The sequence below is a fragment of the Archocentrus centrarchus genome, chromosome 21 (assembly GCF_007364275.1).
Source record: "Archocentrus centrarchus isolate MPI-CPG fArcCen1 chromosome 21, fArcCen1, whole genome shotgun sequence".
Classification (NCBI taxonomy): Eukaryota; Metazoa; Chordata; class Actinopteri; order Cichliformes; family Cichlidae; genus Archocentrus; species Archocentrus centrarchus.
Genome location: NC_044366.1, coordinates 10,850,694 through 10,874,308, shown reverse-complemented (window position 1 = coordinate 10,874,308; position 23,615 = coordinate 10,850,694). Strand labels below are relative to the sequence as shown.

The following is a 23,615-nucleotide window of genomic DNA, read 5'->3' as shown; positions in this document are numbered from 1 at the left end:
TGGCACCTGGAAGCTCTAACAAAATGTCACTGTATTGTGCAATGACAATAAAAATATCTTATCTCATCTTATGTAACCAGTTCAACATAGTGCATTGCTGTAAACGTCATCATAATAGTGCAAACTAACCTGTATAACCTCCACTAAAATGGGGTTTTCATACAACCTTTGAATAACACAAAATTAGTATACTTCAATTTTGTTTTTTCCAAAACAAAAACAAAGCTCCAATATCTCATTTTTATATTACTAAGTAAGTATCTCCATGCCATCACTGGCTGCAATGCCAGGCTGCAGCACACAAAAAAAATGAATTAACAAACACTGACCAAAGAATTATCTTGTTCAGCTGACTTTAGCTCAATCAGTTATGCGAATGATATTAAGTGGCTAAATAGTACAATTCCAGATGCTTCTTTTTCATCATGAACCCGTGTAATGCATCAGTCTCTTTGATGCTTCAAAGCATTGCACTTCAGGATAAGATTATGCATATATTACCACTATAATTATATTTCTTTTGATATGACATATAAGTGATTATTCAATATATGCCTCAAATAAATGTGTGAATAATAAGAATTTAATGTCAAAAAAAAAATAGCTGAAACCAAAAATACCAAATTAGCATCCTTGCAGTGAAAGCGGTTCTAGTATAATGTCTGACCGTTAGACCATATTAGGCTGTAAACCACTGCAGGCCAACAGCACTCAGCCCCAGGATTTTCTTCTATAGGTTAAAAGCATATTAAAAGGGATCTGTGGCATAACAGTCTAATTTGAGTTCTAGTCCTTATTCTGGCAATCTTGAAGTCACAAACAAGACCTGACATTTACTCAGTTCCCTTTCCTTCACATTAAATGATATAGCCTCATTCTAAACTGAACCTCTTCTTGTATAAGGAGTCGTTTAGAGAAAATACATAATATTTTACATTTTACAACTCAGACAAAACTTATGAAATATGTCTAAAAATGTAAAATTCTTTCTCTGCACTGGTTTTCCAAAAGAAGAAACTGTTAGAAGCTGAAATAAATTGTCAGATTTTTCTTGTGCAGGATTGGAGTACTGTCATGTAACTAGAAGGAATCTCAGAATCTCTCCTGGGGGTTTGAAAATGATAGATTATTTTAGTAGCATTTCAGAGATATTAAACTGTATTTTAATAAAACACAAGATAATGACATAATATTTTTATAACATGCACTGCCGTCCCTCGCTCTTTGCCCTGCATAAAGCCAAGCGGAGACTCTGGTGGGAGGGTTCATTCCAGCCTGCAGACATCCGGATTCAGTTCTGCACATGTAAGTGAAAGCGACCGTATTTGAGCTAAAATCTCTCTGCTGCTAAACAAATATGGTAAAACTGGCTCGGTGACATATGTTGAGCGAGTAACAGCTGGCTTTCAATTATTTTGACCACCTGCGTACGTGTCGAGGGACGCAGCAGAGTCTTATTCTTTCTGTGAGCTGTTGTGTTTCCGCTGCTATTGGCAAAGATGCCGGGATCCAAACGCAGCCGATGGTGTGCCCACTCCTGCTGTGCTGGCATATGCCAATTATACAGCGCTCTCGTATGGTATGCACTTAGTATTTTATCAACACAAGTACCCACTTCCCCGCTTGACATCGTGTTGGGCCACTCCTGGCTGGCGATCAGACTGTCCGACTATCGCCCATTTTACGTGGTTTCATTTTATACCAATGACCAAGTGTGAATGTTTTGTTTCAACTGAACATTTACTTTAAGTGTGATTAATCTAGCCTGATACCGGAATGGGGAGACTTCCTGGTTCTTTATGGGGCTTAGTTATACGCTTTTGAAACTTCTCATTGTGGAGCTGCCTTTACAAGCAGCTCCACAATGTTTGAACCACCCTCAGCTAACAGAGAGGTAATCCCAGCCCACATTTATCTGGATTTAGGAAACCGTTGTACGGTATTTGAACACTGAGAACAGCAAGAAGACTGAAAAAATGTTGACTTTTCATCTGAATCATGGTTATGGTTGAGAGTGAAATCTAAATGTTAAATTAATATTGGATTAGCGTTAAAATATCAATGAAACCTTACAGTGTGATGACACAGGAGTAACACTGATTCGTAGCTGTCCTGGTTATAATTGATTGAACATTTATTTGTAGTCGATCAGGGGATGACTATGAGGTTGAAAAGTCATGGATTTATAGTTGGTGGGGAAATTAAAGATAGTATCACGTCTGCCACATTTCCCATTCTCCCCGTGTTGGAAAGTCATTTATAGCTGACTCAGAAAATATATGGAAAAGTCATTGATTAACGTGGAGCTGACCCTGTGGTAGACAACATAACTGCACCCCAGAGATCTCAACTGTGAATGCATCAGGTAAGCATTCGGTTATTATCTAGTATTTGTATTGTGGAAAATAGATTTATGAATCAGTTATATTTTGTGTACACTGACAAACACTACGCAGTGATACAGAAATTTGGTCATTATTAGACACTTCTAAAATGTCATTAATTGTGAGGTTATATGTAGCTTGTTAATATAGCTGATAACCTGGATGACAGTAGCTAGGATGAGTTAGGAGAAAGAAAGAGTAAATAGAGAAGTCCAACTCTAAAGTATTTTTCATATGCTTTATTCACTTCTTTTATAAATGTTTAGCTTTTGTGTTTTCTTTTGCAGACAGTCTGACTCATCAAATAGTCTGCGTGGCAGTCTGACAGTTCTACTTTACCCAGGCAGCTCGCAGCTACGATCCAGACCGGGCCGAGGGAGGACATTCGCTCAGTCTGGATGAAAATATAGGAGTAAATTTACAAAAGATTATTTGAAACTAACATTGATAATAAATTTAATAAACTGTTTTTAACTGATGTGACATTGTGTGTTTTTATTTACAAGAGCCTAAAGTTAAATTTTAAGGTTACATTTATTTTATTTAACACAATTACAGCATTTATCCCAGCTGTAGATAAACAAGGACAGTAGTTTGCAGTATTATTAATAATTTGCTGTGTTTAATATCAGTTGAAAGTGAAGTCCTGTTGACCTTTAGTAGTGATGTCAGTGCTATTTCAATATTGATAATGGGTGAAAAAGGGCACAAGAATCAACAGCAGTTAACTCTAAGTTGACTGCAGACTGTTGATTAAAAATGATTTCAACTATTGTTTGCTGTTTAAATATTTGTATTGTTTCAAGGTTGATTAAAAGCCATTTATTTCTAGGTCATTTTCAATAAAGGTACACATTTATAACAGGCAGCATGTTACCAAGTTAGACCATTGTTTTGTTTTTTTTTTCTTGGTTCCTGGATTACTTTCAGATTTGCAGAGGTATCTGATCACAATCCAGTGGTGGCCAGCCAATGCCAAGCAGCTCCTGCAGCTGGAAAGTGGGATGTTTTGGTAAACTACAAGTGGCATACCATCTGAGAGCAGTGGCTCACTGCTGTAGAATCTGTGCTCTCACTTTTTGAGCCATTTCTCTAAAAACACAGGCTGCTCTGTAATGACTGCTCAGACCTGCCAATGTTGGAGGCATGCTCAGCTTTAGTATTCCTATAGGTAAGAACAATAGCAGTGAAGTAGAAATGGAAGAAAGAAATCTTAAATTTCATTTTGATAAAGTTGAAATGGTTGTGGCATTAATTGGCCATCAGTGTAAGATATGGAAACTAATCTTTCAATCACTAAAAGCAAAAATGTTTAGATGTGACACGTGTAACCCACAGTGTTTGCGTAGCATGTCATGGCTGGATAGTGTTCATATGTGACAGCAAACGTGTTAAAGCTCAAATAAAATAATTTTTGTGGCAGATGTGTGCCATGGCATCTTCACTGAGGAGTCTGGTTAATGATGATAGCCGATACCAGAAATCCTTCCAGATTTTTTTGGAGCGCTCCTCTGAACACCAGTGTATGCGGGACTTCATCCACAATAAACTGCCAGACATACTGGCCAGGTAATCCACCACACACAGCTTTGAGTGGAATCCACATAACCATACTACTCAACATGGAATGCATTATACCACAGCTGAATGTAAGAATCAGAACAGCATTTAAAGTTACAACAATAATTCACTACCAAAAACTGAAACATTGGTTCTAGCCTCAAAAACTCAGTAAGGTTTAACTGTAGTGAACATATGACTTGACATTGTTGCTGATAAACTAGGGTACCATAAATCAGGAGATGGTCTTGACCTTTAAGCAGCTGGCAGGGAAAACAAAGAACTGCTTACAGTATTGATTATTAACACTTGAGAACAGCTGATTAATCATAGGGGACACCACCTTCTAATATTTTAAAATAGAACTTTGTAAAATGTGTAGACAGTTGGTATCAACGTTATCCAGGGTTAAAAGTATTTGTAAGTGGCCATTAGTTGGCAACCAGTTGTCCTAAACTTATAAGAGGTGATTTAAATGAAGAATATACAGTCAGGCATTATAAAGTATATATTTTGTTGTTTGCAGTTTTTATTCTACAAAGCATTGGAAAACCATTTTGAAACCTTTAAAATATTCAGGATCAGCCACAGCATTAAATCCATCATCTCAATAAATGGCTCTGACCTGTCAGTGCATGGACTTCAGTAACTTTCCTGTGGTTTTTGACAAAGAGATTTTTACAGGTAATCCTTGTGGTCTTGTGGGTTGGGTGGAGAACTGAGGTTCTCCGAATTACATTCTATGGATTACACATATGGGGAGTTTGAAGGCTGAGCAGACACTTTAGGCTCTCTGTCATGTTCTTTAAGGCATTCCTGAGCAGTTGGGCAATGTTTAGATGGGTGGTAAAGGTCTAAATAAGACACTCATAAATGCCTGAACCCTAGATAATTACAATGTAATAAGATGATCAATATTATTTACTTCCCCTATCTTTAGTTTTAATGTTGCTGATCATGTATAAACCTCACCTACTTAAATTTTTAGACCCTTTTTGAATATGTAAGGAAATGTGATAAAATACAGTGTGAAAAGGGAGCTTTGAAGCACACAGACCATTAAGTGTCTAAGCTGTGTCGATCAGTCAACGTGTGCTTAATACTGCTGAAAACAGTCAGCATTCCTGAGTGTTAAAGACTGAACTACATCCCAAAATGGAATATGTAAGGACTGCTTCACCCACAAAATCAAATAACTGCCTACACAAGTGTACATACTAGATTAACCAGCCAAATAATATGTGCATGATTATGAAATACAATGACAATGGCTGAGTGCTACGGAAATCCCATCTCTTCCTGTATTATTTTCTGTTGAAATAAGCTGCAGGAGGCAATTGACATGCTGCAGAAAACCGAAACAAACCCTCTCCTCCTCTGTGAAGGTCTAAGAAGCCAATCAGAGAGAAATCTGGAAAGATATGACTCATGAGCAAATTAAAAGGTGTAGAAGGAAGTGTTATTGAAAATCAGACCGTGAGTGACAGAACATGTCACAGCAACAATCAAAGCCTTGGTATCTGTAGATTTTTCAGTCGCTACTTCAGTACATCTCACATGCCCAAGTGTCAGGTAGAACTGACAGTTACAAGCCCAAAAATGTGACCCACATGTCGCAGGTTGCAGGATGTGAGCCTTTCTGAAGTGTTTTATCTGCTCTCCCCTCAGCATTGGAGATGGAAAGTCACATCTGAATATCATTGGAGTTGGAAGTGGAGCTGGTAAGAGCGCACTGTTTCCACTGGTCTTAATGTGACAGTAGATAACTGAGCGAACTGTGCAACATCGAAAGTGAGAAGACATTGAGTAAGCCTTCTGTTACTGCTGTTATTGCATCTCTTTCATTTATGTCTGCAACAGAAAAAACTTTGCCCTAATTATCACTGTCAAGGGTTTGCAGACATCTGCCTAGTTTGAGGTTAATCTACAACCTTGGCCAGATCACGTGACCTTCCTTTTCTATAGCTTTACTGCACATTGTTTTCAGTGCATGTAATATGGCAAGGTTAATATTTTTCCTGAGCAAACCCAGCACATGCCCCCAGAGTGCTGTTACCCTTTGGTTATGTCTCCACCAATCTTTTTAATTTACAGAGCTGTCATGTCAGAATCATATTGGAGCATTATGGATTCTCTTTTGGACTGCAAAATGCATTAGAATGACTGCAAACTCCCCTGAAAGATATTATTCAATCTAAAAGATTTAACACATGTCTAGATGAGCTCCTTTGTACATGGCAACCTGTCACCTCCACTTAGAATTAGAGCGAGATCCCTGGTTACATGATAGTGAAAGGGGGTATCACTGTGATAACTATCTCCCATGGTTGTGTTGAGTTAAATTTTTTCGCTTCTGTAATTACCGAAACATAAAATTAGTCATTTTCTGCAAAACTGAAACCTGCTGTTAGCTGTTTCCTGCACCATTTGAACTGATGTTGATATGTTTGGCTAAAAGTGGAAAATTTCATTTTCAAGTATTTTTAACAGTTTGCGAACTGTGGGAAAGTGGGTCAAATTTGTGTCTGCAACTTTGTCTTCCAAATAAAAACTGTGCTTGTGCCTTCAGGTGAGATTGACCTAGAGATGCTCTCTGAGCTCCATAAGAAGCACCCAGAGGTGACAGTGGATAACGAGGTGGTGGAGCCTAGCTGCCAGCAGATAAATAACTACAAAGGTACAGTCTCTCATATAACACAGAATAAATCTCTGTATTCATATGCGCTCGAAAATAGGGTTCTGCATTTAACAGCAAAAGGGATTTTTTTTTAATTTTAATGGTGGAAAGACATTAAAGTAGCCCTTGGCTTTTGCATCTAATGCATTAGTAATTAATTTATTTATATATTTGTAGGGGAATGGTCAATTAACTAACAGTCCTACTGAAGAATTTAGCCTTAATGTCTGCAAGGATCAACCCATCTGAAGCATCTTTAAGATAAGATAAGATAAGATAAAACTTTAATGATCCCACGACGGGGAAATTTGTGCATTACAGCAGCTCAATACAGAGGAAAAAAAAAAAAAAAATGAAAAGGATGAGTAAGAACAAATAACTAAACTAAAAACTAAAACTAAAATTCAATAGAATAAAATAAAATAGCAAAAAACTATACACATATACATAAGCACTATATACATAAATATATATATATATATGAGTACAACACTGAACTGTTGGCAGTTAGTTTCTAGTCTGCTGTTTTCTGACCAGGATCCTTGCATACGTTACAGCTACAACCAGTTCCTCGCACAAAATTCCTATACATAAGGTATCTGGTTAAAAACCATATTTAAGGCAATAATTCATTGGTTCCTTATTGTTGACTTTTACGGTTTCTTTACTGTTATTGTTCTTAGTATTAAATGAGAGACACTTTTGCCCATTTAAAAAAATATTGCAATGCATGTTGAAAATCTTATGTGGTATCTTTAAATCAGCAGTTCACAGAAAAACACAAGTAATTAAGTTTCCCCGAGATAGCTGAAACAAACTAATTATAAATGAAGCAATAATAAATGCAAATCAATATTTCTTAATCTTGGCACATGATCTGCTTTGCGGAGGATTTGCAGATTTCTTCATTAAATTAGAAGTTGCATGAGTATACATGTGTGTGTTGATAAATGTGTGGATGGTGATTTGTTGTGAAACAATTAGGGCAGTTCTCTTGGGGGGTGTACTTCATGGCCTTTACCCTTCAGGTGACTCTCTTTGTGTTATTCCCTACTAGTAAGCTCGGTGCTGTCTTTGTTGCAGTTTGCTCAACATGTAAGAAATAGAAATATGAAACGTAAGAAAAAGACTCTTTGAAAAGTAGAAAAGTTCAGTCTAAGGACACTGTAGCATTTACATAGACAAAATAAAATGCATAAAATTTGCATTTTTCACAGAGGCATATCGATAGACTAAATGAACCTGCTGTGTTTTGCTGGAAAAGCAGCACTCCTCCCACAAAAGGCCTACCAGCCTACGACTGCAGATGCAATTAACTCATGTAAATGATTCTATGAACTTACTATAAGTTGAATCACTGTTATGCTGGGAATCAGTGATGGGTGCGTGCACAGCTAAGTGTCACGGTGTGACATTTTAATTTTAATGTGTTCATGATCATTCTCGAAAGCCTCTGTGTGTTTGTGCTAAGTGGTTTCTATTGTTATTAATGAAGTGTGATACAAAACAACTGAGTTGTTTTTAGAGGGGGTGCAAATTACTCAAATACTCTTATCATCGTGACAAGTGTCATCTCCAATATGGCCTAAAAAAAAATCTGTCAGTGTAAACTGTAAAATTTCTTAATTTCAGTGTTAACTTGTAATCATCTGTCTGCAGTTTTAGTGTCGCAGAAACCAGATTTAGATTACGTCAAGTTCCACTGGAACACGATGACCGCCTCTGAGTTTGAGGAGCACTGGAAAGCAGAAAAGATAACCAAGAAGGTGGACTTCATTCACATGATACAGGTTGGTCTTGATGACCACAGATTGTGTGTTTTTTTTTTTTTGTTTTGTTTTTGGTTTTTTTTAGACCGCCAGGTTATATTTTCTGGCAACTGGCAGCAATAAATCCAATTAGAACATCTGTTTGGCATAGCATTATAATTAAGCATTCTATAAATGCAGTTAGTAGCTCATTATCTGTGGTGAAATTGACAGATGCTATACTATGTGAAGGATCCCGAAGCAACTGTCAGATTCTTCCAGAGTCTTCTGGGTAAAAATGGGAAACTTCTCATAATTCTAGTGTCTGGTAAGTGGCTGTTTCTCTGATGTGGCTGATCTCATTACATTGCATATAGTCAGTGAACATATTGCTTACACTTACAGTACACTTTGAGATGAAAGTTTAAAACAGCATCTCACTGAAATAACCAAACATGGGAAAAGCCTTTCCAGCTTTCAGTTAGCATATAGTATACATATATCACTTCAGGATATGGAGCAGCAGTTATACTGCCGCTTTAACTTATTTATTTTCATTTAATTCAGTAAAAACTTTTAAATTTATCGCTTTGACGAATAAGTGGGCAAAACTCAATTTTCTAAGACACCTGCTCTCAGACACTATCTCACGCTGCCATGCTGCCCAAAACCAATCTCACCCCAAATGAGATTCTTCACAGCCACTCCTTCATTAAAAAAAAAATATACCTTGATATTAGTCTGACCTTTTTCCCCCATGTCAGCAGTAACGAGTCCATAAATATAACAGACAACAAGGGAGGCAGTTTGCTGGCGCACACAGATCATCCCAAAATCCCTCAACATGTTTAGTGTATGTTGAGCTTTAACTCCTCAAATTTGAATCTATAAAAGTGAAGATGCAGAAAAGTACTTTTACTGCAATCAAGACAAAACCTTTAACAGGAAATGTAAACAAGGCTCTGAATGTAATCCTCAAGAAGGAGATAAAGCTTTCTGTTATTTCCTTCTTCCCTCTGAGTCTTTCCTCTGAATTTATTAAATGCCTGAGCTATGATACAGCGCCGTGATCCATGTAAGCATCTCCATGGTGAACGAATTGCTCTGATGCATATGAGGATGAGTTCTCTCCGCATTGTACCACCAGCAAGTCATTTTTCATTTATGCTTATTCAATAAAGTATGATCCAGCTTCTAGCCAATTCTAGACATGCTAACATGATAAATTAATATGGTGGCCATGCTAAACACCTGCTTGTCAAATTCTCATTGCTTGTAGTATAGTCTCATTTACGTGGCATCTATTCCAGGCGAGAGTGGTTGGGGAAAGCTGTGGCGGACCTACAAAACAGAGCTCTGTAATCCAGAAATAAGTCAGTGTGTGACCACTGGAGACATCAAAAGCTTCCTGGACTCCAAGGGAATGAGCTACCAGAGCTACGAGCTGCCATCTCAGATGGATATCACCGAGTGTTTCACTGAAGGGGATGAGAAAGGAGAGCTGCTTCTTGATTTTCTCACTGAGGTGTTGGATTTCAGTAATACAGCTTCACCTGAGCTCAGAGCTGGAGTCCTGGAGATGCTTCGGCACCCAGACTGTAGTGTGGAGTCCAATGGTAAAGTTATCTTTAACAACAACCTTGAAGCTATAATACTAGACCAGCTCTCCTAAAAATATGCTATCAGTACAGTAAATGCAAGCAGTAGATGGATAACATTGTTTAATTAATTTTGCACTTGATGTATATAAGCTAGACTTCTGTACACACCTGCGTCCATTCAACTGTTTTACTTACTAATAAAATAATTAATGTGTGGACTGCTGTTTTTAGAGTATTTCTTAATAGTTCTATAAAATCTAGCCTTGTTTAAAAGTAATTGCTTATAACTGTTATTTGTTATGATCTTCTCAAATAGCCCCACAAAAAAGTCCTAAACTGCTTCAGACATTAGCTTTAGATTTCACGGTCATATAATTTTTAATGTGCTACAGTTTGCAGGCTGTAGTGCTCTACTAATAACTACAAAACCTAATATTTTACTAGCTCAGTAGGGTCATCATAAACAGCATTGTGACTGACTTGGGGATTTTTCACATAAATCATTATGACCTTATTGAACTTAAATCTATTTAGAGGCCAAATTGCCTTTTCAGCTCAACAATTTATGCCGCTGGTATCTATAAAGTGGTATCTATAAAGACAATGTATTGATTGGATTTTCACATGCACAGTGGCAGCAGCTGTTCTTTGCTGGGGCTGAAGGCAAACACTGATAAAGCTGAACTTTTGGCACCATCTTGAGGACAACTTTATCTACTGAAATGTAAATTACAGTGAGCATTTCAAATGTACAGTTCCAAAGTAAAGTATCTGCTCTCTAACCACTTTCTTTATGTACTATTTAAGCACAAAAAAATTTGTTAAGATGAATATAAACAGTACCATTGAAAGGTACAGACAAAATAGAAAACAAAATCAATACATTTGGTGTTTTTCTTCTTTCGCACTGGTGTTTTTGTTCCTTCTTTGTATGTTCCTCCCACAGGCTCATATTAGATAAAACCTTTCTATGTTTTTAATGTTCAGCTACCACCAAGGAAAACAATGACAATTGTGTAATTAGGATATGGTTTATTGTATGAAATTATTACACCATGTAGAAAACCAGTCTTTGAGAAGATCTAAAGCAGTGCATACTAATCTGGGCAAGCCCTCTTTTAAAAAGTATATTTAAAAAAAAAAAAAATCTTGTCAAAGCACAAAAATATTCCAGAAGTTGTGGCGCCAGAAAAATTTGATTAAAAAAAGGAAATTTTCCGTTCCATAAAAAAATTAAATGAAAGGGTTATTAATCCTGCCAATTGGTGCAGATAGGGCTTGATTATTACATGAGGTACAGTCTGCCCAAACGGCAGCTGTATAACCCTTTAGTTTCCCATCCAATACTATTCAGGCCTGATCCCACTTAGCTTCTTCTAAGCAAAGAAAGGATTGGGCATGATCAGGCATGATCAGGCATTCACAGGCGACAAACTGGTTTGACAGTTTACTTGCCGATGCCATATACTCCATCCATCTATTTTATTTTATTTTTTCTGCTTTCTTGTCGCTACTCCTCCACATCCAAAGGTGCCAGCTGAGGTGGACCGGGCATCTGACCAGGACGAAAACTTCCATGATGACACAACATATCTGTTATTTAATGAACAAATCCATGAGATATACAGACATTTAATGTGCAGTCAATGCATCCAATTTCAGAAATGTATTTACTAGAATGAATTCAGTGAACTAGAATTTAACTGTTTTATCTTTAAAATGAACATGACATATTTGTGAAATTATGTTACTCTTTAGTGTGGAAAAATAATGGATTGAAAAAATCATGTTTATTCACAGGTCATTTTTTTCACATTATTTTACATTAGACATATTATTTCACTGTCTGTTTTTGTGATTTTATTGATATTTCACATATTTCAAAATAACAGAAACATTCTATAAAATTTATAGAATTCTGTTAAATTACTTTTTTTTACAATGTAGATTGTTGTCTGTTGATTTTAGATTTAGAATTACAAATGTAAGTAGACTTTAGATTTTTTTTTTTAAAATTAAGACTTTATATAAACAATTACAATGTATTTTCTTTCTGAAGAGTGAATTCTCAGCAGCTTAAATAAACATATAGCCCTGCAGTGTATGATAGGGTTAACACATATATTTACACCAACACTGCCAGCAAATAATAACCATACCGTACAAGCTAAGATGAATATAAATAGTACAGCATTATGTCCAAACATAGTGCATGTGTTTGGACATATTGCTGTGCAGCAGTAGCAGTAGTTCAGGCCTCTCAGTGCTTACTATACTTACTTTCTGTTTTGCATTTGTTTGGTTAGGTTTGGGGGCAAGTGAGGCCAGTCCAAAGGTTGGGTAATGCCTGCTATTTTTGTTCTGCAGAGAGAAATTTGAAGCCAACGGCAGGAGGGAAAAGAAACGCCACAACTTAAAAGAGGTGAAAGAGCAATTGGATCTCTGTTCTCATTCGCCACAACCAGTCCAACAGTTCAGGAACGTCCACTATTTGTATTCTATAGAGACAATTTTGAAGCTAGCCCACTTGTGAGAGGGAAGGAAAACTCCCCAATTTAATAAAAGACAACTTAAACAAAGGGGAAGAGCTCTCGTTCTCCACAAAGGCTACAGCTATCCAAGGTAATATTTCATTCTTCTAATGAAACTAAAATAATTCAAGCAGGCTGAGAACTTATTTTATGTTGTTCTCAAGCAGAAATCAGTATGCATTTGATGTCTGTGCATTGCAGGAATCAGTCATGGCTGCAGAAGCACAGCACACTTGTTATGAGGGCGACAGTGTCCACAATTTCCAGTTTTATCTGGAACACTCTGGAGAACACAAGGCCATTGTCCAGTGTCTTAACAACATCCTAGCAGGAGAATTTAAGAGGTACAGTAGACACGTTACCTTTGACATCCTTGCCTACCAAAAGATGATTGCCGGTTTTGTTTTTGTTTGTTTTTTTGTTTGTTTGTTTTTGCTTTTTTATTTTATTTTATTTTATTTTATTTTATTTTATTTTATTTATTGGGGAGGATATATCAAATATCTTAGAGTGGTAAATAAGCTGTAGACAACAGGATGGATTTACAAAGTGTTTATATATTTAATTAAGAAATCAGCTGTTTTGCAAGTAGTTTGGCCAATTAAAGTGTCTTTATAAAACTGTTATATTTCTATTTCTTACAATTTCTGCTGCCCTCTTGGGCACATTTCTCTTGAAAAAGACACTTTTAATGTCAGTGACACATTTTTTTACCTAGATAAATAAAGGATATGGAAAAGGCAAAAACTGATTGCAGCTTCTACCTTGTGACAGGAATGTTCCTTCTGGCTCAAAATGACAAGATAAGATAAGATAAGATAAGATATCTTTATTGTCATTGCACAATACAATGAAATTTTGTCTGAGCCATCCTCCAGGTGCCAACATAATAAATACAAATAGAAATAAAAAATATAGGAAAATTGCAATAAACGGTATATTTAAAAAAAAACAAAAAAAAAACAAAACAGTGATATCATTCATGAGAGATGTCTTTGAGATATGTTTGACAAATTATAGCCCATTTACAACAGTTTAACTACTAATGATCATTTTTTGACAGATGATCACTTTTTGGCACAACACTGCCAGGTGTTTATAGTGTTTGGCTTTCAGTGGATGGGTTCTGTCAACATCCAAATTCAGTTTGGCCTACCATTCAAAAGTTTGGACACATTCACTCATTCGTATGAATGGAAACCTCACTGAACAGGCTACAGTAACCATCACAGTGGCAGACATCCAAGAAAGAGTCTCAAATATGAAGAGTTGGATGGCACCAGGCTTTGACATGATTCACACCTACTGGCTAAAGAAGCTAACTGCACGCTATGAGCACCTGGCAGCACAAATGAACCAGCTGCTAGAGGCTAAGACACACTCAGAATGGATGACTGAAGTTCAGATGGTCCTGATTCCTAAGGATCCCCAAAAGGGACCGGTCCCATCCAAGTACCAAGTGCCAATAACCTGCCTCAGCACAACATAGAAACTCCTGTCAGGCATAATAGCAGCTAAGATGAACAGGCATGTGGCTCAATACATGAGCGGGGCCCAGAAAGGAATTGGCAGAGATACCAGAGGAGCAAAACACCAGCTACTGGTAGACAGACCAGTCACTCGATACTGTAAGACCCGACTGACCAACCTGCGCACCGTCTGGATTGATTACAAGAAAGCCTATTACTCAAATGTGGAGACCAATACTAAAGGCAAACTTCAAACCAATTGCACAAGTCACCATCAAGTGTGGGATTTAACAAGATGATGCTCTGTCCCCACTGCTGTTCTGCATAGGCCTGAACCCCCTCAACCAGATCATCAACAAGACTAGCTATGGACTACAGAATGGAGCAATTATCAAGCTGTATACCAGGAGTTAACGAGATATCAATTTACTGATCCACGAGGATCTACAGCAACAACATCAGAATGTCATTCAGGCTGGATAAGTGTAGTTGAATGAGAACAAAGAGAGGGAAGGTAGTCAGAACTGAGGGGATTTCACTATCAGAAGGCAACATTGCAGACATTGAGGGCAACTACAAGTACCTTGGAATACCACAGGCAAATGGGAACCAAGAAGAGGCCGCTAGGAAAGCTGTAACCGGCACGTACATCCACAGAGTAAGGCAAGTCCTGAAGGGTCAGCTGAATGGGAAGAACAAGGCAATCAACACCTATGCCCTGCCAGTTGTCAGATACACTGCTGGGATAATAAGCTGGCCAAAGGAGGCGATAGAAGCCACTGACATCAAGACACGAAAGCGCCTCACCATGCATGGAGGGTTTCACCCCAAATCCAGCATTCTCAGACTATATGTTAAGTGGAAGGAAGGAGACTGAGGACTACTGAATGTCAGAACCACTATCCTAGATGAAACAACAAAGATCCATTAGTACATCAGGAAAATGGCCACAGCTGATCATGTGCTTAGTGAGTACCGCAGGCAGCAGAAACCTGAAAAAGAAGAGGTTGAAAGAACAGGAACCATCATGGAAGGACAGGCCCCTGCACGGCATGTACTGCTTGCAGATAGAAGTGGCTGATATCAAAGAATCCTACCAATTGATGGACAAAGCCAGGCTGAAGGACAGCACAGAGGTAACAGTGGTCTCCGTGGTAACCCCCAAACTGGGAGAGTAGCTCCAGCAGTTTCCAGGAACGACATCTGAGATCTCCCAGGCCTCTGGTAGAGGACCCGAGCTTGGAGGATGAAGACCGCCCACAGGGCAAGTAGGGATTTTTTTATATATACAGTGTACCAAACTTTTGACTGGTACAATACACTAATGACTGTACTCAAGGGTTGGAATGTCAAAATTTGGACAGGAGTCACAGCTGTGTGTGTCCCACTCATAGACAGTAGATCTTTTATTCTGTCTGAGATGCCACCGCAGTACGGTCTTTACAAGTTTATGGAAAGTTGTTATCTACTTAGTTACCCAGACTGAAATTGCTGTCTTCCTTATGTTGTGTACTGTTGTAGAGAATGGGGTAATTTAGCCCACTAGGGTCTGCACTGCTAACTTCAAAATGTCTTTTTAAAGGGAGAAGAAATTGCCTACAATTTCATGCAAGCAGCAGTGCACATGCAATCCGAATTTCCATTCAATAACGCAAATCAATTTCTTTCAGCTAGTCCTTACTCTGTCAAAATAACCCATTTGGTGCTAAATTGGATCAGCATGATGGGTGCTACTCTGTGACTGGTTATAATGTTTTTATCTGTTACTTTACTTCCAGTTTGTTCTTTATACTTGTCTTTATTCACTTGATACCCAAACATCCTGTGCATTTCAGAGGAATATAATCATTTTACTTGATTAAATGTACCTCAGTGATTTAGTTACTACATTAAATTCATAAAGGGCTTTGAGATATTCTGTAGTCTTATACTTCACAGTAGATTGAATTCCCCGCAATACTGTAAGTAGGACCTTTTAAATGTACACTTTTTTTTCCTCTTTCCCTTTCAGGGTTTTTGATTATTTAGAGGTTTCTGCTTACAGTTCTACTGTACAGAACTTTGGCCCCTGTGAGTAATTAAAAGCACTTTATAAATAAAATTGCATTGGATGGTTTTACAAAGCAAAGGTTACAATGTTAAGATGCTCTCACTTTGAGCCTTGGAAATACCTTTTTATTTTTTATTTTTATTTTTTTTTAAAGGCAGACCTGTAAAAAGCTTTCATGCCTTCAGATAATCACTTTTCAGAAGCTTATATCGACCACCATTCAGGAGGGAAGCTGTTTCAAAAATTAAGTAAGCAGCTGAGTCAAGTCTACAACCCACGGATTTGCAAGCTCATCCTTTCAGTGATCCAGTCTGGCACCAGATATAGCATAGAGGCTGTTGCAAGGCTCCGTAATACAATTTTGTAACGATGTTTTCCTGGAATACTGTGGCCTTTTCAGTTTCGCTGTGATACATTGTCATTAATGAACATGAAGAAAATACTAATTCCTAATAATGTCCTGTTAGTAGGCTATACTTCTGAGTTCTAGCAAGACTGTAATGATTTTCTAGCATACTCTGTTACTTTGTTTGTTTTTGTTTTGTTTTAATAAGTTAAGCAAATAAATTAGTTGGTATAAAACAGTTGGTATGAACCAGCTTGTAACACACAGGACAACAGATTTAGATTTTTATTAACATTGTCATTGTTGTTGCAGAATTGGAGAAGGTAAAAGCAGCCTGGATGTTCTTGGCATTGGAAGTGGTGCAGGTAAGCGATCAAATATAACAATTGGTATAATTTTAATTGTAGTGACATACTAACTATTGTACATGTGTCCTGTGGTAGTTTTGGCTTATTTACTTGTTATAAACCAGTGGAATTACAGCTGCTGCAAATGGAGCATGGGCACCAAGGGGAAAATACATGGTGACGCTAAGCTGAATGAATATGATTTTGTAGAGAAAAAAGAGTTTGCTGGTGTTGTCAGGCTGACCTTTATTTCACTACACTGTAAACCCGGATAAGTTGAATCTACTTAAAAAAAAACCAAGGTAACTCGTTGCCTTAAATTTTTTAAGTAATGAAACAGTTTATTTAACTCAGCCTGTTAAGTAAGCACTACTCCATTTCCAATTGAACTAAATTGTATGTTCTAATTGACCAAACTTATCTTTTATAGTTCATGAAAAAATAAAACATTTTTTGATCAATCAATTCCCTTATCCTTTTCATGGTTGTGTGTGGGGTTGGAGCCTATCCCAGCTGACAAGGCAGTAAGATGCAGGGTACACCCTGTACAGGTCACCAGCCTGTTGCAGGGCTGACACAGACAACCATTCACACCTGTGGGCAATTTAGAGAGACCAATTAACCTAACCCCAGTAACTGCATGTTTTCAGATTGTGGGAGGAAACCCATACAGACACAGGGAGAACATACATGAGTCCACACAGCAAAAGTCCCAGGCTAAGGTGGAATTGAACCCAGACTATCAGATAGCTTTTCTAGCTGTGAGGCAGCAGTGCTAACCACTACACCACCATGCTGCCCAAATATTTTTTACAGTGTTGAACTGTGTCTGTTTAAATTTGGTAAATAAGCATGATAAAACTCAGCCCTGCTGAACACTGGTACATTAATATTTACAAATAACATTTGTCCATGGAACAATGAAAAACTATACGAGAGAGCGTTGTGAACAAAAACACCAAATGTCTTCTATTCCAAACAGCGAGAGGCCTGGGCCAAGCCAGAGTTGAACCCGGACTTTCTAGAAGGCATTCTATCTGTGAGGTAGCACTGCTAACCATCATGCCACCATGCAGCTGTGCATTAAGCCAGTATGTTAAAACTGGTATGAACTAGATTTTTAGCAGGTGCAAAACTTGATGATATTAAGTTGTTTGAACTCAAACATATGATTACAATAAAATAGACCATCAGCATTAACAAGTAATGTTCACATTCTAGGCAATTTTAAGTAATATGAACTCAATATTTTTAAGTGGAATCAAAATCTGGGTTTACAGTGTAAAGTTAATCTTGGATCTATTGTCATAATTGAGAATTGATTAAAAAAAAAAAAACAGCCTTTTTTGGTTTCTGAAGTGGGGCATGCCAGAAAAAACTTTGCAAATCATTGTTATGAATTAAACTGATTACCATGCCCTTCACAGAGGTACAACAAAGCGATTTCATAACAACAGTGTCTGTGGCAGCATTAATAGATCAAAGCAAGTCACTGTCAAAGCTCCTGCAGATTGCACTTGGCCCCACAAGTGATCACTATAGGTCAGAGATCGCTGGGTTTATCACACAATGTTATCAAACATCAAAGCCACTGTTAATGATAAGAATGATAAGACTCTAGAAGTAGCACACAGTCTTTCTCAGTCATTCTTTTCTTCTATATATCTGACTTGTCTAAATTAAATGTTTTTTTTTAATTACATGATTTATTATTTATAGTTTTTCCTATATGCTTTGGTTAAAGTATTATTTGGAATTCAGGAATTCAAAATCTTCTTACTTCCTGGTTTCTTCCAGGTGAGGTGGATGCTCAGATCCTTACACTGCTGCAGTCTATATTCCCTGCTGTTCCTATTACTGCTGACATTGTGGATGGCAGCTCTGAGCTCTCAGACAACTTCAAAGGTATTAACAATTCACATTCACACCACATGTTGAAATATTTTTATTCTACAATTTTAAGACTTTTTCAACTCTTCAGGCTCTTCTTCCCTTTTCCTCGAAGCAGTCATATTAGTACCAGTAGCAATATTACTAGCAGTATCAGCTGACATTTAAAGTTTTCTCAAAATGTCTTTAAAAAGAATTAACTATTTACTTTGTGTAGTAAGAAAATTGGTCTAGGTTTATAGTGAAGTCAGCTTGAATTTCATCTTGTATTCAAAATGTGTAAAAGCATCCATTATCATCTGAAATTATTTGTATTTGGTAATGTCTGTGTTTATATAAACCACAAAGCACTGATACATCTGCTGATAGTACTTTTATGTAAATGCATCAGATGTTTCTGGTCATTGCCTCGTGGTCTTCTTATGTACACTGCCCCATTAACCAAGAATGAAGCAATCAGTGCTGTTCTAGCTTAGACTGTAGTCACAGTTCTCAATAGTTATTTTCCTTTTCTCCATATGCTGTTAATGTATTACATACTCTTAATGGATGTCTACCACCTTTGTAACTAAGTGTAATCAATATTTTGATTACAGTAAGCATTGTGCTCTGGTGTCTTGTGTATACACAAACACAGATCTCAGTGTTATTGATGTTTGTTTGTTTGTTTTATCAATCGTAAAGCTTTGGTAGCAAAGACTGCCAGCCTTCAGAAAATCCCGTTTGGTTGGCACATCATGACCAGTGAGGACTATGTGAAGCAAGTCAAAGTCAAGGGAGACATGAAGAAGTTTGATTTCATACACATGATTCAGGTATTATGACTTTTCCCTTCGCACATTCGTGGCAAAAAAAAAAAAAAAAAGATAGTGGGTATGCTTTGTTGGCTTCTGGAATTTGCTTGTTCTTTCAACGATGTCTTGTCCTCTTGCCCACGATTGGGGTCTGCTATAGTGTACTGTAAACTATAAAGTAAAGTACTGTAAAGTGTAATGTCAGTGTCTCACTCTGTGTTAGCAATGAGATATATTTAGGTCCTCACTAAATCCTGCACTGCTGCTTGAATTCATTGGGGACCACAGTGGGTGCAGAGTGTATTCTGACAAATAAGAGTGTAAAAAGTGTTACAATTTGTCATTCAACCTCTGACAAAATGTCCTGGCAGGTGTACTGTAAATGAAAACACATCATTCATTTAATCTTTAGAAAGTTTTTACCCTTAATGTTCCCCTGTACAGATGATCTATTATGTGGAAAACCTTTGTGAAACTATCAAGTTTTACCACAGCCTTCTAAAAGCTAACGGCAGGCTTATGATCATCATTGAAACAGGTAAGCTGAACTTGATTTTGATTATCTTTATATAATTAATCTGCAATGCAACAATTTAAAAGTGCCACATTCTGATTGTGTAACTGTATATCTAGTATACTGTAAATGTATGAGCCCATAATTATTATAACTCAAAAGCAGGATTGTTTAACACATTTAAGTGAAGTGATTTTGTTACTGTACCCCTATGTTACAGTGACAAACTCGTAGTTCATAGTACTAGAATTTTCTGGTATTTGTAGGCAACTTTACTTGAGAATTTATTTTTTTTGACAAATTTTAATTTTTCTCCCTAGCAAATAGAGCTAGGTTTCTTTTCTAATTGCCTTTGATTTCCTTTGCTTGTGTTCTACATGTTTAAGCTTTAGGTTTCAATTTAAGTTTAAATAAAATTTGTATTCCCTTAATAAAATTGTATTATTATATCAATAATGAGGTTCAGTTAGTTTTGCATAGAAATGTGCTTCAAAGAGCTACTTTTAATCCTCCTGCACAAAATAGAGCGAGAGGATATTGTTGTCATACGTCCGTCTGCTTGTCCGTCCATCTGTCTGCGAGGTTTTACCGACTCCAAAACCACAAAGTAGAGCCATTAAATTTGGCATGAGTATTCCTAACACTTCAAATATATGCTAAAAGATGTTCATATTCCTGGATGTTTAGTTCCCTTTGTACATTTTAGCTGTATTTATCTGAAGTGGAGAATTAACAACATGGAGGTTTTCAGGCTGCTGCTATGCTATGATAATATATGCTAATGAGATGTAGCCTCTTTCGCATGCCTGATTGGCTTAGCCTAATCATGTGATCATATTGTGCTGTGTGATTGGCTATACCTGACCATTATTGACTGAAAGAGATATCTAACAACTGACCTCAGTCACTGAACAGCTGGCAGTAGCTAGATAGTAAGAAACTGGGGAATTTCATATTTCTAGGTAAAGAGAAAGTCTGTTTATAGTAACATAAGTTATTATAACTGATAGTATGTTATAACTGATAATAACATCCGTTATTATAACAGTTATTATGACATCTGTTATGCCAACTTCTGATTGGCTGAGCATTGTTTATCATGTTGGTCAGGGATGACTGCAGACTATGACTCATCACTGAGCAATATTAAAGCCATACCTACTGCTCAGCACTATTGCTCAAATGTAAACAACATGGTTGCCTTATGATTATAGAGATGTTATACCTAATGCATTGATATCAGCAGATTATGTAATATGAGTGCAATATATAGTAGTATTCCTGTACACACGTGAATACCTTGTAAGTATGCATTATTTCTGACTTATTGTTATAGATTATATAATAGAGATACATCATGTAGTATACACCCTTGTACAACAGTGCAGTACAGTATGTACTTTCTCTTATTTGTTCTCCATATTTGTTGAAATGTTAAAGATAATCACAGAATTTCAGTCTCTTACAGCATGCTTAAAATTGTTTTGATTTAATGAGTATTGTTAATATTAAATACATATTTTTGCTGGAATATGTATTATATATTTACTAACCCATGAGTGACTAAAAGTTTTTGAATAAAAGTTTAGGTTAAGGTCTCCAAATTAGGGCAAAATAGTTTTGCAGAAGATAAGAAGGTATCTGCTGTAATGTTATCCTGACTTCTACATTTATTTCATATTTTCATCTCCTGAGGATATCCCTATTGGTGATGGGTCTTGTTACATTAATACTTTGGGTACTTTTCAGAGTTTGGGTTTTTTAACTTTTACTTGTGTAAAGAAACTGAATCAGTACTTCAGCTTTAACCAGAGTATTTTTTTTGTAAGATAAGTCTCTGTTTTTCTGTTTTAGATGAACGTGTGTACTTTTGACACCTCTGTCCTTTTGAGTAAATGTCTTCTACTTTTGATGTAAGTTGTTTTTATTCACAAATGTATGGGATTTCTGATATCATATTATCCAGCCAAAGGTGGATGGGACACCTTGTGGAAGACTTACCGTAAGGAGCTGTGTGTAGGTGCCATCAAAGAGTTCCGTTCATCAGCAGAGGTCATTGCCTGCCTGGAGAGCCTGTGTCTGAAGTATGAGGTGCATTCGGTTCCCAACACCTTCGACATCACTGAATGTTTAAATCCAGGAGGCTCCACTGGAGAACGCCTGCTGAGTTTCATGACAGGAAGTGACAAGTTCCACCAGTCCTTTACCCCAGAGATCAGAGATGGCATGTTAGACCTTCTGAGGAAAAAGTGCAGCACAGTGAAAGATGGCAAAGTATTGTTCATCAGTAATATGAGTTGCATTCTTGTTCATCCTTAAGTGCATCCTGCAGAGAAGTGTTTATCATTCTGACTCTGTACTCTGTGTATTTGTCAGAAAGAATAAATAAATACAGTTCAGTTTATCTTGAGTGAGTAAAAGTTGCTGCTGTACTAGAAGACACATAAGTCTAGCTATGCAGTGAGTCCTAATTTGCTTTCATCAAACTTTGGCCCTCTTCTAATCTGTAAGGAAGTTTAGTATCCAGGTGTGACCTTTCATAATAAAGTCACTGTAATCTATATCTTTACAGTTAGAACAGCTCTGATGACTGTCTCGAAAAGGTCGTTTCTAGTGATAGAGACAGAAAATAATCACCCAGCTTTACAGAAAGTCCTCCAGTTATTGCTTTATGTTTGAAATTTTTTGGCCTTCAGGGAAATTGTTTTGTTTCATTCTCTTAGAAATGTTTTTGGCTTTAACAAGCAAGAAAATTAAAAACTCCAAGAGCCCACAGTACACTTCCAGGAGTGTTAGCAGCCAAAGGACAGGAGAATACTGGACTTACATTTGTTAGATTTCATTTCTGACTGGATCCCAGTGTTGTTTCATTTGTGCTGGATGCATATGCTAATAAGATTTCAAAATTAATATTAATAAAGTTAATATTCCCCAAAAAGTCGTGTTGTCCTGAACTTGCACCTCATGGGTGTTGAGGTTTAGCTGTGTTGATGCTAAACACTGAATAAGGACAGAAAGGTACGATTAGTGTGATGGCTGTGCAATCTCCAATATTTACCATTTTAAGTAGACTGATATCCATGAGGTTTGGTTTCACATAAACGGCTAGTTCAAAGACTGGCAAACTGGGCATTTACTGCATGTTATTCACTTGCCCATACTTGGTTGTCGCTGCCTTATAAAGCAAGAATGCCCATAATTTTTTTAAAAAAAGGACATATTCCAAATTCTAATTTTAATCAAAATTGTTCATAGGGAGTAGCTGAGAGATATTCGTTGGGTGCGTCTCTTCCAATAAAGAGATAGGATTACATTTTTTTTTTTTTTTTTATAAATCAGTTGTGTAATTTTATTGAGAAATGTTAGGCTGACTTTACCTATTTTCTACAACCAAGCAAACTGAGTGCAAAATTCCTGAGTAGAACGCATGGGGGGGAGAATCATTGTATAGAGACCAATTTTTTATTCTTTTATTTTTTAAACCTCTTCACGATGCTGTTCACCATAAAACCTGCAGATGGTACTACATGACTGGGAATGCAGGTGAACCCACATTGCGCTTTGTTGCACTATCTCCAGTAGGTGGCATACTGTCCTTACATTTAGGTAGGACATGACAGCTAAGGGTGGGAGCACCAACTTTTATGAACCATAACACTGTGCCTAATACGAAGCATTTAATTCCTGTGCTGCCAGTATTTATT

General features: G+C 37.1%; 2 protein-coding genes across 3 annotated transcripts; both read left to right on the top strand.

Annotated features, from left to right (window-relative positions):
• The first annotated feature begins 1,250 nt into the window (after window positions 1–1,250).
• On the top strand, window positions 1,251–10,180 carry LOC115801001 (histamine N-methyltransferase). Of its 2 annotated transcripts, none has more exons than XM_030758681.1 (7): window positions 1,251–1,305; window positions 3,808–3,953; window positions 5,613–5,665; window positions 6,514–6,621; window positions 8,281–8,411; window positions 8,622–8,697; window positions 9,680–10,180. In XM_030758681.1, exons 2-7 carry the CDS (start codon window positions 3,808–3,810, stop codon window positions 10,039–10,041), a joined length of 876 nt encoding a protein of 291 aa, XP_030614541.1. In that variant the 5' UTR covers window positions 1,251–1,305; the 3' UTR covers window positions 10,042–10,180. The 2 variants fall into 2 exon arrangements, with proteins under 2 accessions (XP_030614541.1, XP_030614540.1); XM_030758680.1 differs by having other exon boundaries at window positions 8,604–8,697.
• A 2,164-nt stretch (window positions 10,181–12,344) lies between these two features.
• On the top strand, window positions 12,345–23,060 carry LOC115801053 (histamine N-methyltransferase A-like). Its single transcript, XM_030758753.1, has 7 exons — window positions 12,345–12,592; window positions 12,703–12,845; window positions 16,679–16,731; window positions 18,511–18,618; window positions 19,288–19,418; window positions 19,842–19,935; window positions 21,878–23,060. Exons 2-7 carry the CDS (start codon window positions 12,712–12,714, stop codon window positions 22,228–22,230), a joined length of 873 nt encoding a protein of 290 aa, XP_030614613.1. The 5' UTR covers window positions 12,345–12,592; window positions 12,703–12,711; the 3' UTR covers window positions 22,231–23,060.
• Window positions 23,061–23,615: the final 555 nt, after the last annotated feature.